Genomic DNA, 14,001 nt, shown 5'->3' with positions numbered 1-14,001 from the left:
TTTTAAAAAGTTCAGCTGAAAAGGAGGACAAGCCTCAAGCACTTGTTAAGTAGAAAAAGAACATTTTGTTTTCAAATATAACCCACTACTAAAATTTATGGTTAATGCTTCTCTAACATTTTATTTAAAAATTTTTTTAAAGTGAAAAAAATTAATATTATATATACTTATACACCATAAGTATATACTATGTGATAAATATGAACAGTATACCCATATACTTACCAGGTAGATTCTACAATGAACATTTTATGCTCCTAGATTTTTTGACTATCTAGCCCTTCATTCATGAGTCTATCCATCCATCAGCTTTTCTGAAGCCATTTCATCATAAATAAGTTGCAGAGTTCAGCACACTGCACCTAAACTCTTACACAGCTGGCATTTTAATCTTTCCAGTTGAAAGTTACGACTGTGCAAAAGAAAGGAAGAAAAGAAAGTAAGCCAAGTCTCACTATGCACCTAGTTTCAGAGCCCACGTTGAAGTAAAGATGAGATTCTGGCAAAGGAGGGGGATTTCCTGTGAAAACCAGGGGGAAGAGTATTTTGCAGAATGTTGAGTTTAGCAACCTGTTAGGAAAGTTCTCTCTCAAAGGTCATGGTGTTGGTCCCACGCTTCTCCTGTTTCCTTCTAATCACCTTGGGAAGAGAAACCCAGTTGGCCAGGGAAAGCAACAGACAGAATGAAAGAGACCCACCCTAAAAACAGAAAGACAGTGAGACAAGACTGGCAGCTGGCCAGACTAAAGAATTCTGTTTTCTGGAGAGGACATCCTTGGCGGAAAAGGTAAGACAAATCTTTTCGGTAAGCTCAGTAAGAGGTTAGAAAATTCATCCTCCTTTTCATTTTTGCTCTTTCTATCTCCTCTCTCTCTCAATTCCTCAACAAATAAAAACTGAGAGGAGAACAGATGGGGTTGGCATATGCCCACTATTCTTCTAACAATAAAGAAGGAAAGATAATGAAAAATAAACAGAGCACCAAGTTTGGCCATTTAGGGCCTAAGCAGAAGACTTTACATTTTGTTAAGGGCTGCCCAGTCCAGCTTACTAGGTAAGGAGAGAAGACAGAGCCACTGTACAGAAGGGTCCCCGAGAATGAAAGCTGTGTTCATACCACAGTGCTCCCAGAGCACAGCTCAGGAGGGCAAGATGCATACAGCAGTGGCAATTGAGAGGGTCCCTGAGGCAGATGATATTGCCCAAAAATAGCTGCAACATTATCTTCATACAATGTGACTTCAACACTCCTGTCTCTGAGAGGTGAACTCGTAAGTCTCCTCCCTTTGAAACTGGGCAGGTGCCATTTTGCTTTCCACGGTTTCAGGTACCAAAGGTAAATAAATCACAGTCCAAAAATGCAAAATGGAAAATTTCAGAAATAATTCATAAGCTTTAAATTGGGAGCCATTCTGAGGAGTTCGATTCAATCTCTCACATCCAGAATCATCCTTTTGTCTAGCTTATCCAATGCTGTACACTCTGGCTACCCATTCTTAAATATAATATCTTGATTATCAGAAAAAACATAACATATACAGAATTCTGTACCAAACACAGTTTCAAGCATCTACTGGGGGTCTTGGGATAAGACCCCTGCAGATAAGAGAAGACTACTGTAATACAATGGAAGTGACTGTCCATGACTTCCAAGGCCAAGTCATAAAGCAATGCTGCTTCCACCTGGTCGGCCAGAATAATTACACTGAAGCCCAGGCAGGCTGTCTCCCTGCCCTGAAGCTGCCACGCTATAAAAATGAAGCTACCGATGAAGAGAGACCGCATAGAGAGGACCACATGAGACTGAGTGAAGAGGAAGAGATGCTGAGCCACACCAGCTGCCTGCTCTTCCAGCATCAGCTGCCACCTGACTACAACTGCACGAGAGACCCTGAGCCAGAAAGGTACAGCTGGGCCCTTCCCTAACTCCTGATTGCAGAAAAAGTCAGAGGTAAAAAGGTGACTGCCGTTGTTTGCAGCCACTATATCTTCAAGTGACTTCTTACATAACACTAAATAACCAGAACAGGTCCTATCATATACACTGTGTCATAGTGATGTCTCATTTCCTGTACTGCAAAATTCAACTCTTTGAGCCTGGTATCAGTTTGGCCACTAACTCTACCTTTTTCATTGTATAGTTAACACTCCAGCCCCATGAGTTTACATAAAAGAACTATACTCAAACTTTTCTAGAATCCTCCCCAAAACATATTATATACATATATAGATTTTTTTTCCTATTGAAATACCCTCCCTTTCCTCTTTAAAATTTCTCTACTTTCTATCCTCCATTCAAGGCCCATGATCTTCTAAAAAGTGACGCTTGAAAGGTATCGGTGACATCTGAGCTGCCAAACCTAAACGTTTTAATATTAATTAATGTACAACAGGGCACTACATTCAAAAATGGAAGTAGCAATAGCACCTCAAGGACAGACCAGCTCACTCACTCTGGACCACAGTACTGCCTCATTTCCTTATTGAGTAGTGTTACAAAAGCTGGGAGACTCGGGAGCATGGACCAAGAGTCTTATTCAAAGACAAAAAAGCCTTTTGCCAGAGTTCCTCTAAGGTATTCTAAAGTTGCACTGGCCATTATGGTACCATGAGCCAAATGTTCCTTTCAAGCACTGAAATACAGCTGGCAAGTCTTGAGTTTTGTTCTAAGTACAAAATACTCAGTAGACCAAAAAAAAAAAAAAAAATGGGTAAAACTCCCATAATGTTTACATTGATTAAACGTTGAAATAATTATTTGGATATGCTAAGTAAAGTGTTAATAAAATTAATTTCATCGTGATTTTGGACATTCTAGCCTCCAGTTTAGGTTGCTGTAACCTCTATTTGCTGTTTTAATGAAACTACAAGAAAATTTGAAATGTTATATGTTTTTCACATGACACTTCTGTTGGACAGTGCTGGCTGGTCTGGGATATCAGGTGAACAATCATGAAATTCTGTGCTGTGCTGAATCGAAGGAACCCAAGAGGGCTGGGTGCAGTAGCTCAGGCCTGTCATCCTGGAACCTCGGGAGGCTAAGTTGGAAGTAGCACTTGAGGCCAGGAGTTACAAACTAGCCTCGTCAACATAGCCAGACCCCAACTCTACAAAAAATTTTTTTAATTAGCCTGGTATGGTGGTGCATACTTGTAGTCCCAGCTTCTTAGGAGGCTGAGGCAGGAGGATCACTTGGGCCCAGGAGTTCCAGGCTGCAGTGAGCTATGTCAAGCCATTGTACTTCAGCCCAGGCAACAGAACCAGACCCTGTCTAACATAACGTAACGTAACGTAACGTAACGTAACGTAACATAACATACATAAAATAACACATAAAATGAAATAATAAATTAAAATAGAAAGCACCCAGGAAACACATATTCTCTTAAAAGCTTATGAAAAGAAAATATTTTTAAAGGCAAAGGTGAACTATTAGGAAATAAAGAATGGCTAAAGGAGATGAGAATGAAAAAGAATAAAGTTAACGTGTGCTTGGAAATGTTCCTAGTAAGAATAGTCTCTAGTCACACAATCACACAACATCCTCGCCTCTTCTTTCAGGGCACTGAAATCATGGAAAGCTTTGAAATGTCAGGTTTTCTATTTCTAAATCTCTAATATGTGTAGAAATTCTACTCCCTGAAAATTAGCTAGGTGTCTCCCAACACTGCAATCACTTTAGGACTTAGCTCTTTGAAGCAGTAGCTCATTACAGGCTCGGAGGAGAAAAAAGAATTCTATGCAGCTTCTGAAAGTGCTTAACCTACACCAGGAAATGGCCTAAGGATTAAAAATGTGCCCACAGGAGTGAGGAAGGGAGGAAGATGGTATGTGGCTTGGTAGAGCAGACACTCTAGTGTCTATCTTTCCCAGATAACATTGGGTCCCTTTAATGGTCTTGTGTGCCCTTTCCCAGCTTTTGTGTGCTTTGCTCCTCAGGGATGGTACCAACATTTCTTAAGAAAAACCCTTTACAACCACCCGAAGCTGTTTGACCTGCAGATGAAGAGCACAGACATGCTTGGAAGTTTATAGCCCTCTCTTACCTGCTCACAGACAGTGACTGATGCAGGAGTGGAAAAGCCTAGCTCCATTGCCTTGAAGTGGAACAGACTCTAGGGAGCAATTATGTTCCAGAACTCCCCACTGCACCCCACCAACTCTGCCCCCAGAATCAGGCTGGGGCAGGCACATTGCTTGAATCATCCCCTGTTTGGCTTCTTCTTCCCTTTCCCTTCCCTTCCTCCACTCACTAGTTTCTCCTGGGAGCCCTGCCTTGATAAACCACTTGTGCAGAAATCCTCTTCTCAGACTGCTTCTGGAGAGCTCATCTCACGACTCTTGGCATGCATGAATGTGCTCTAAGAAAATGTGAAAGAAACCACAGGTTTTTGTGCTTGCTATTGTTGTACCACGGAAAAGAGCTTCTATAACACTCAAGAGTTTGAAATAACTGCAGTATTTACAGGTTAATAAGAAGTATCTTCATTCCTAAAGAGCACTGCAGCAGCCTAAGGCCATAGATCTTAGATTAAAAAAAATATATGGTAATAGCGGGCACAACATATCTATGTCTCCAAGGTACAAGAGAAGACAGGACAATGAGTAAGGCTCTAAAGTAGAGGCAAGAAAGAAAGTCACCATTACGTTTGGTGAGCTGCATGCTTAACATGAATGTTTTCAATTCTGTATATAATTAATATAAATATTTTTTGAGATGGAGTCTCGTCTGTCACCCAGGCTAGAGTGCAGTGGCGCAATCTTGGCTTACTGCAAACCTCCACCTCCTAAGTTCAAATGATTCTCCTGTCTCAGCCTCTCAAGTAGCTGGGATTAGAGGCATGCATCACCACATCTGGCTATTTTTTTTTGTATTTTTAGTAGAGACAGCGTTTCGACATGTTGACCAGGCTGACCTCAGGAAATCTGCCTGCCTTGGCCTCCCAAAGTGCTGGGATTACAGGCATGAGCCACCATGCCCGGCCTATAATTAATATTTAATAAAAAATTTAAAATAATTTAGAAAGGAAGAACGTGCCTCCAACATTAGGTAGGTTTTTCAGAAGAATAGTGTATCTTCCAAACCAAAATACCACAGGAGAGAAGTTATCAAGGGTTATTTACTTTCTTTTCCTGAAACTTGAAAGCAGTTTTTGATTGGACTAAACAAAGGCATGCCTCTTCAGCAAGATCCAATCTAAAGCTCCCAATACAAAAATCACTCAATGCAAGGGTGAGGATAATTCATCCAAAAACAGTCATTCTCTAAATAAATATTTTCTATTTTAGGAGTTCATTGACCAACACTCTTTTATTTTTTTTTAAAAGCAAAACTGAATGTGACATATAAGCATGATCCAAAATAGACCTTCTGCCTTTACAGGAATAAAAACATATTCTGAATGTGTTATAAATGGGCCTAAAAATACATGAAGAACTAACATAGAGTCAGAGCTGCTCACTGTTGGAAGTATGGGAAATAAACACTGTTGGAAGTATGGGGAAATAAAACAGGCATTTCAAGACAAAATCAGAAATGCTCAGGTTCCAGAGCCTAGATGTTTCCAATTCTGAGTACGGGAAGATATTACAGAAGAATCAGATTTTAGTTTAGTATTTTAAAAAACAACTCATAATTCAAGATATGTAGCAAGTGCATGATTCTAGAGTAAAGGCCAAATGGTTTTATTTTTAGGAGAGGATGGAGGGACATTTGGAAGGATTCTCTGGGAGGAAGGCAAGACTAACATAAGCAACCAACCACCAGGTGACATCTGGGGCTCCAAGTCTAATCAGGCCCTATGGGTTGAGGACGAGAGTACACGGCCCATGTACTATGTTTCAGCCCCAGGAGCTAGGGCCACCCAAAGTCTTTGTAAAATTAGATGCATGGCATTTATACTCCTTAATGTAGAGGAATTTATTCTTTGAACTTAAAATATTTAACAAAACTTCTGAGCTCTGTTGAGGTTCTTTTTTTTGGACTCTTGAATCAAGTGTTTATCGCTAAGCACATAATTCATCATAGGAACCATTTATAAATACAGCTGATGAAAAATGACCTATTTAAGGATAATACAACTCTTATAAAGAGAAAGTGGATGGTCCAGATTAATGTGACGAAGGAGTGAAAAGCAGATTTCACTGATTTAAAATCCTTAGAGAACTATTCATTTTCCCCCACTCCCCAACTCTGCTTTGCCTACTAAGACATGGTTTATGAGTCATCCTTCGGGAGTAGTAAAAGATAGTGCACTTAACTAAAAATAGGTAGGAACATTCAATAATAAATCTACTTTCTGGATATCTCTTGTCATCATTAAACACTGATCACTTAGAGAAGTGTCAGGTTGTGTGATTCTTCCTTCCCCTTGCTGAATGGCCGGAAGAAAATCAGCTACAGGCACTGCGAGAAGATAATGAAGTATCTCACATGATATGCAACACACTGGGGGAAAAAAATGCTGCCATGAAATGCCAACGACCTGTAGGAACAGATCCTCCAGGAGGACCTATTGGGAGGAACAGTAAAGTTGCTGGTTCATGCCATTGCTATAAAACAAATTCTTGTTGCTGAAGGTAAGAAATGATACATAGTCCAAATGCTTTACTTATAACAGCAACTGAAAAACAGCAATTTGATCAAGGGATTATAAAAGAACAGTGTCTCCTGTTCCCTAAGATTCTGGCTCTGGAATACAAGTATTGGCAAGTTACAGTTTATAATAAAACAAATCAGCCATATAAAGATATTTCCAGTTCCCCTTTTAGCATTCCTTTAAAGGTTTGTAAAATGGACCATTAGGGGAGCACTAGAAGAATTTATTTACATCATCCCCTAGGTAGGTCCCCCAAAATGGAGGATTTTTGCTGACAATGTGCAGAGTTGTGATTTTTCACACTGGTGGGAATCTTCTTAAGCAAAATCTGCATAGGACTGAAAAGAGGTCACATACATTTCTCACAGAAAGAATTGTAAACAATGATCACTTCAAAAACATCTGATGCTTACTAAATGCAGGCAATATTATCACAAAAAGCAAGTCGAAAATCCAGCAAAGGGTAAAGTGCCCAAGATTAGTAGTGAAATTAATAAACTTGAACCTAGAAAGTGCTGGTAGATCCTGCTTAATGCTTTGCCACATCAGGGAAGATGTTTGTGAATCAGTTTTGAGAGGCATTTCAGAAGCAGCATCAGCTGGAATGAAGGGATTCATCTTACAGACGGAAAGTTCTAGAACCCTACAATCAAAGACTCTCAACACAGGCTGTAAAGTACTCACCGGGCAGCTCTGGATGGACTGCAGGTGATGTCCACTTTGTCAAACTCACAGCAGCAGTGTCCTCTGTGAAACAGACATAGACAAGAGACAAATCAATGTAAAGGACTTAGGTTTTCACGTAGAAAAACAGTCCTTTGCTCTTCAAAATCAGAATCTATAATTTAAATTTAAAAACATGTCAGAAAAATGGAAAAGAATTAGTGGCATGAGTTGCAAACAAATCACACAGACACACAGTCATTATATCAGAATTATTACTTCTACAGCCAGCCAAGAGAGTTGATATACTCTTGATTCAATGCTAATATCCCACTCAGCCTCTTAATCTATTAAAATAATTAAGCAGCAATAGAACAACAAGGCTATCTAAAACCTTCTCAAAGTAAATATAATTATCTTTTCCTGATTAGCAGTAAAATGTCCTTAGATGAACTGTAATTGGGAAAAAAGCTCTTTTTATAACAGAATTACATCTATCTGCAAAGAGAATCATTATTTTTATGGATGTTTCTTTATCGTTTTTGTTATTAAGTTGTTTATGTTGATTCTAAATTTGACATTGGATATCTGGTTTGCTGAAATCTAGATTTCAGGATCTTTTTAAGGTGGAGTGGGAGGAAGAGTTCCAGGGGGTGTCAGAAGTACATAGAAGTGGTCAGGTGCAGTGGCTCACGCCTATATTCCCAATACTTTGGGAGGCTGAGGCGAATGGATCACTTCCCTTGGGAGTGGAGTTCAAGACCAGCCTGGCCAACATGGTAAAACCCCAGCTCTACAAAAAAATACAAAAATTAGCCAAGCGTGGTGGCACATGCTTGTAATCCCAGCTACTTGGGAGGTGGAGGCACAAGACTCACTTGAATCCAGGAGGCAGAGGTTGTAGGGAGCAGATATCACACCACTGCTCTCCAGCCTGGGCAACAGCATGAGACTCCAACTCAGGGGGAAAAAAAAAAAAAAGAGGCTATGTGCATGAGTGTGTGTGTGCGGGGGAGGTGGGGTGTCTCCCATGTGTCTCCCTAGGTATTTTGGTCTTTCAAAGAAGAAATATATTTATACCATAATAGGTAAACAAAATCCCAAACCCCAGAGTTGTATCAGTGTTAATACAAACAAAAGCTGTTTCATTCAACAAAGGTATCAAAATCACTGAATGGGGAAAGACAGTCTATTCAACACATGGTGCTAGGACAACTGAATACTCACATGCAAAAGAATGAAGATAGGCTCCTACCTCGCAACACAGACAAAAATTAGCTCAAAATGAATCATTGATGTAAAACTATAAAATTCTTAAAAGTAAATATAACATAGGAGTAAATCTTTGTGATCTTTGTGACCAGAACAATGGTTTGTGAGGTATAACACCGAAAGCATGAAGAACAAAAGTAAATCGAACTTCTTTAAAAACTTTTGTGCTTCAAAGTACACCATCAAAAAAGCAAAAAGAGAATCCACAGGACAAGAAATCCAATAAGGAACTTTTATGGAGGATGTAAGAACTCTTAGAACTGGAAAGGAAAAAGATAACTCAATTTAAAAATGGGCAAATGGCCTGAACAGACATTTCTCAAAAGAAGATATACAAATACATGAAAAGATGCTCAACCATCAGGGAAATGTAAATCAAAGCCACAATGAAATACTACTTTACAGCCACTAGGAAAGCTATAATCAAAAGACATAATAACAAGTGTTGACAAGAATTTAGAGAAAATCAGACCTTTGTACACTACTGGTGGAAAACATAAAATAATGCAGCTGCTTTGGAAAACAGTCTACCAGTTGCTCAACTTGTTAAACATAAAGTAACTGTATTATCCAGTAATTCCACTCCTAGATATACACCCAAGAAAAATAAAAACATATATCCATATAAAAATTATATGTAAAATTTCGTAGCAGCATTATTCATAATAGCCCAAGTGTAAACAATCCCAATGTCTATCAATTGACAAACATATTAACAAAATGTGGCAGTATGTTCACGTAATAGAATATTATCCAGCAATTCCAAAACACAACACAGATACACATGGCAATGTGAATTAACGTAAAAAAAAAAAAAAAAAAAAAAAACATTACGCTGGCCAGGCATGGTGACTCATGCCTGTAATCCCAGCACAGTGGGAGGCCAAGGCAGGCAGATCACCTACGGTCAGGAGTTCCAGACCAGCCTAGCCAACACGGTAAAACCCCATCTACCAGGTGTGGTGGCACACACTTATGATCCCAGCTACTCGGGAGGCGGAGGCAGGAGAACCACCCGAGCTGGGAGGCAGGGTTTGTAGTAAGCCGAGATTGCACCACTGCCCTCCAACAGAGCGAGATTTGGCTCAAAAAAAAAAAAAAAAATTATGCTAAGGGAAAGAAACCAAGCACAAAGACCACATATGGTATGTTCCATGTATACGAAATGTTCAGCACAGGCAAATCCACTGGAACAGCAAGCAGACTAGTGGCTCCTTACGGGAGCAGGATGGGATTGCTTTTTGGAGTAATGAAAATTCAAAGATTAGATTGTGTTGATAGTTACACAATGCTGTGAATATATTAATACTAAAAACCACTGAATTGTACATTTTAAGTGAGTGTATTCTACGGTATGTAAATTATGCTTCATGAAAGCAGTCTTTAAGAAAAAAAAAAACGCTACATTTCAGTGAATTTGCCAGTGAATATCAGTTGGTTTTTTCTAAAATGAGAAAACACATTCTTCAAGAGAACACAATAAGTGGTAAAACGTATATACTTTAAAATTTCTACTGTGATTCTTCAGGGGATTCCTTGTGATGGAAAATACCCAGTTTTATTTTACCCTGCAAAAGAAAAGCATATGTATGGAACTGCCTTCAAGCCATAAGGAAACACCAACATTTTACTGTAAACCACCACTAATCATGCCACATAGTCCTATTTCAAAGCAAAGGAGAACTTTTGCCAAGGGTGAAGCTTTTATTTCTCAGAGGAGGAAAAAACCTACATATATTTGAAGGTAACACTGATTTTAGCCTGTTTTAGTGAATCTGTATACAGACTGAACACAAAAAGACTAGCATGTGATGTCCTCCCCCAAGATATTCAATATTTAGATTTTGTTTTAAAGTGAAGAATAATTGGGCAAAGTTGAACCAAAACAGATCATGTTAGTCTGACTTAAAACTGAACATGGAAACTAGTGTTTGGCAAGCAAACAGAATGTTAGAAAGCAGTTGTGTCAGTGAGTTTGTGCAGTGTAACAAAGACTTCAAACTTATGCAGCTTAAATTAATAACCATTTATTTTGGTGTTTTCAAGTTTGCAAGAGCAGCAAGAAGGCAGGCCCCAAAATACAAGCACTTTCTAAGCCTCTGCTGTGTCGCATTGACTAACATGTCATTTGGAAAAACTAGCCACATGGTCAAGCCCACATTCAAAAGATAGGGAAATGTGGTCTCACCTCCTGATGGGGGACTGTACATTGCAAAGGCATGAATGTACAGTGGGGAAGACCTGTGGACATTCTTACAATCAACCACAGTATTATTTCCCAAAGTGAAACACACTCCCAGTAATGGTCCATGAAGAGATATTTTGTGGTTTATTACACTTTATTATTAATGATATACATAGTTTCCATGTACCATCTTAAAATACAAATACTTCACAATGGTTCATGGAGAAGTAATGTAGAGTTCGTGGACATTGGCACTTACCCTCTATTTATAGAAAATGGAATCATTCTTGTATTAACCATGTAAATTATTTATAGCTACTTATAATGGTAATATTACCACATTACCATCATTATTTATCACAGTTGTATTTTATTTTTAAGCAAATATATTTAAGTGGAAAAGATGAGTCATAAGTTCAGGTGAAACATAGCTTTAGCCAAATCCATAAAAGTGATTCAGGAATAACCCAAGTATAGAACCCAGTGGCGTAGGATAATGCTTCTCAAAGTTTAACATAAAAATCACCAACATATCTGGTTAAAATGCACATTCTGTTTGAACGTAGATCTGAGGCAGGGCCTGAGACTCAGCATGTCTGAAGCTCAAGCTCTCAGGTAATGCTGGTTCCAATGCATGCTGAGTATCAAGCACAGAGGTGCAGGGCAAAGGCCTGGCAGTCAGAAGAGCTGAGCACTACCATCTACCAGCTTTGCAGTTTCCAGCAACTGTCTTCACCTCTCTGAAACCAGCTCCTATCTGTAAAATGTAGGTGGTGTAAGGCCTTTTCTCACAAGTCAGGATCAGAGTGAGACAAGACGAGAGGCGCAAGGTACCTAAGCAACACAGCAGGGATCAATGCCTGCTTCGTTCTGTCATAGCTAATGACTTCCATAAGAGCCCTCAAATAAATTGCAGGTAAAAAAAGAAATGAGATTAGTCAGGTGTGGTAGTGCACACCAGTAATCCCAGCTACTCAGGAGACTGAGACAGGAGAATCATTTGAACCCAGGAGGCAGAGGCTGCAGTGAGCCAAGATCACACCACTGCATTCCAGCCTGGGCAACAGAGGAGACTATGTCTCAAAAAAAGAAAATAGAAAAAGAAAATGGGTGGGCCAAAAGAACACTGTGTTAACCCAAATCATACCATGCCTAGACATTAAAAGTAACCAAATCGTAGAAACAAGTTTCGCCAATGCAATCATATTTCATATGTTCATTTAAGGTATTAATATGCTTATGTTTCCTCAGGTTCACTCTACAATATTTATTGAGCACCTACTGTGTGCCAGATGCTGTTATCAGTTTGAGTACATGCCAGTGAAAAAAACAGACGAAACTCCTAGAACTCATAGCACTCCTACCCTCCATTTCTCTGAGTCTTTGGAACTGCCCCCCATATATTAATTCTCTAGGCTGCATTCACAGAAAGGCTACTCATGGGCCTGATCTGGCCACATATATGTTTATATGCAACCAAGGTGATCTTTTAAAGTTTGAGCTGGTTATTAACATTGAAAAAATGAGAGATTACACATAAATATCCAGACTCCTTCCTTCTCTTGGAAATTTGGATGATTCCACAACAGAATGCTGCAGACAACTCAGCCACAGCTGAGAGGCATCTATCCCCTTGGAGTAAGCTTGGGTTTTCCAGGTCCCCACAGCCCCCACCCTCCAGAGCACTTCCACCCAGCCAACTCCTTCACCTGTGCTCTCCTCTCACCAACCCAACTGAGTGATCCCTAAATGAAAGGCCTTGTAAGGCAGCATGTATAAGCAGGGAAGGAAGAGAATTCCAACTTCCTATTTTCTATTTTTTTCTTTGCCATCATGCAGTAAACACCAAGAAAGAAAGCTATTTTAGTCATTCATTTGCCCCCCCCATGTCTAAAACTGCCAGTTTGAGAAAGCATCTAAACTCTGCCCAGAAAACTTACAGCTCTGCTATCTGTCATTTACTGTGGCTAGCCGGCTCTGCAATGCAAAACAGGGTTCTTTAGAGGTCATTACCAGTTACTCTATGGGTGTTACTGTTTTCTCTAAATAATGGTAGTGGCTTTGCAATTGCCAACCTACATTCTCTTGCCTGGTTTCCTTCATGTATTAGTCTTCTACAGCTGTCTAACAAACTGCCACAAACGTAGGGACTTGACGCAATGCACATGCATTCGCTCATAGTTCTGTAGGTCAGGAGTCCAGACGTAGTTGCTGGGTTTTCTGTTTAGCATCTTACAAGGCTAAAATCAAGGTGTCGGCTAGCCTTCATCCTTTCTGGAGGCTCAGAGAAATAATCTACTTACAAGTTTGCTCAGGCTGTCAGCTGGGGGCCACTCTCCGCTCCTAGATGCCGTCCACCCTCCTTGTCACACGGCCCCCATCATCTTTAAAGCCAGTCATGGAGAATCTCCCCTTACAGAATCTTTCTTCTGAATCTGTCTCTCCAACCCTTTTAGGGTCCACTGAGGACAAACTTTTAGGCTTAAAAACTGTGGAGTTTAACATAACCTAATCACAGGAGTGGCATCCCATCAGAGTCACAGTCCTGGGGATCATACAGGATATGTAAACCAAGGGGCAGTAGTCTTGGGGCCACCTTAGAATTCTGCCTGTTACACCTAACTTAGCATGCATCTGTCATCTGTGTAACTCAGGCTTGAATCTGCAGCGAAGTCACAAGGAAAGCTAACTGACCAGCAGAGGCTAAATAAAACCAGTCAGTACATTTTTAACAATTTTCCCAAATGTTATTGGGCTTCCGTTATCTAACATAAAGAATATCTATACTCTACCAAATTCTAAATCTATAAGAGATGCTTCTCTTCTTTAAACTAAACCTTATGAAACTAGATGTCTAGAAAATTGACATTCTTTAAAAGAAGCAGCAAACACACACTCAGTACCTAGAAGGACCAAAAATTTGAGTTTTGTTTGTTTGGTTTGTTTCATTAGGACAGAGTATCCAATTAATAACATGGGCCAAAATGTTTTAATTAAATTAGGTTATATTTTATACATGGTATCTACCAATTTAAACTACTCTTTCATTCAACTGACTTGGTTATTGGGAAGTGACGCAGAGGCAGCATATACGTAACCATACTAATATTTAAAGTAAAAGCAGGCCAAGTGTGGTGGCTCATGCCTGTAATCTCAACACTTTGGAATGGCAAGGTGGGAGGACTGCTTAAGTCCAGGAGTTTGAGATCAGCCTGGTCAACATAGTGAGATTCCATCTCTACAAAAAAAAAAAAACAAAAAAAAACAGAAATTTAGCCAGAA

General features: G+C 39.6%; 2 protein-coding genes across 4 annotated transcripts in view; both read right to left on the bottom strand.

Annotated features, from left to right (window-relative positions):
- Window positions 1-14,001, bottom strand: part of LOC144582454 (uncharacterized) — a 160,818-nt gene that overhangs the window by 5,736 nt on the left and 141,081 nt on the right. The window contains exon 2 of the mRNA XM_078371339.1: window positions 7,284-7,346. Within this exon, the coding sequence (XP_078227465.1) occupies window positions 7,284-7,346 (63 nt within the window). The remainder of the gene's footprint in view (window positions 1-7,283; window positions 7,347-14,001) is intronic.
- The window catches only part of PLCB4 (phospholipase C beta 4), a 397,376-nt gene that overhangs the window by 242,683 nt on the left and 140,692 nt on the right, over window positions 1-14,001 (bottom strand). The window lies entirely within an intron of this gene.

Source organism: Callithrix jacchus, chromosome 5 (assembly GCF_049354715.1).
Source record: "Callithrix jacchus isolate 240 chromosome 5, calJac240_pri, whole genome shotgun sequence".
Lineage (NCBI taxonomy): Eukaryota > Metazoa > Chordata > Mammalia > Primates > Cebidae > Callithrix > Callithrix jacchus.
This window is presented reverse-complemented; position numbering and strand designations above follow the sequence as displayed.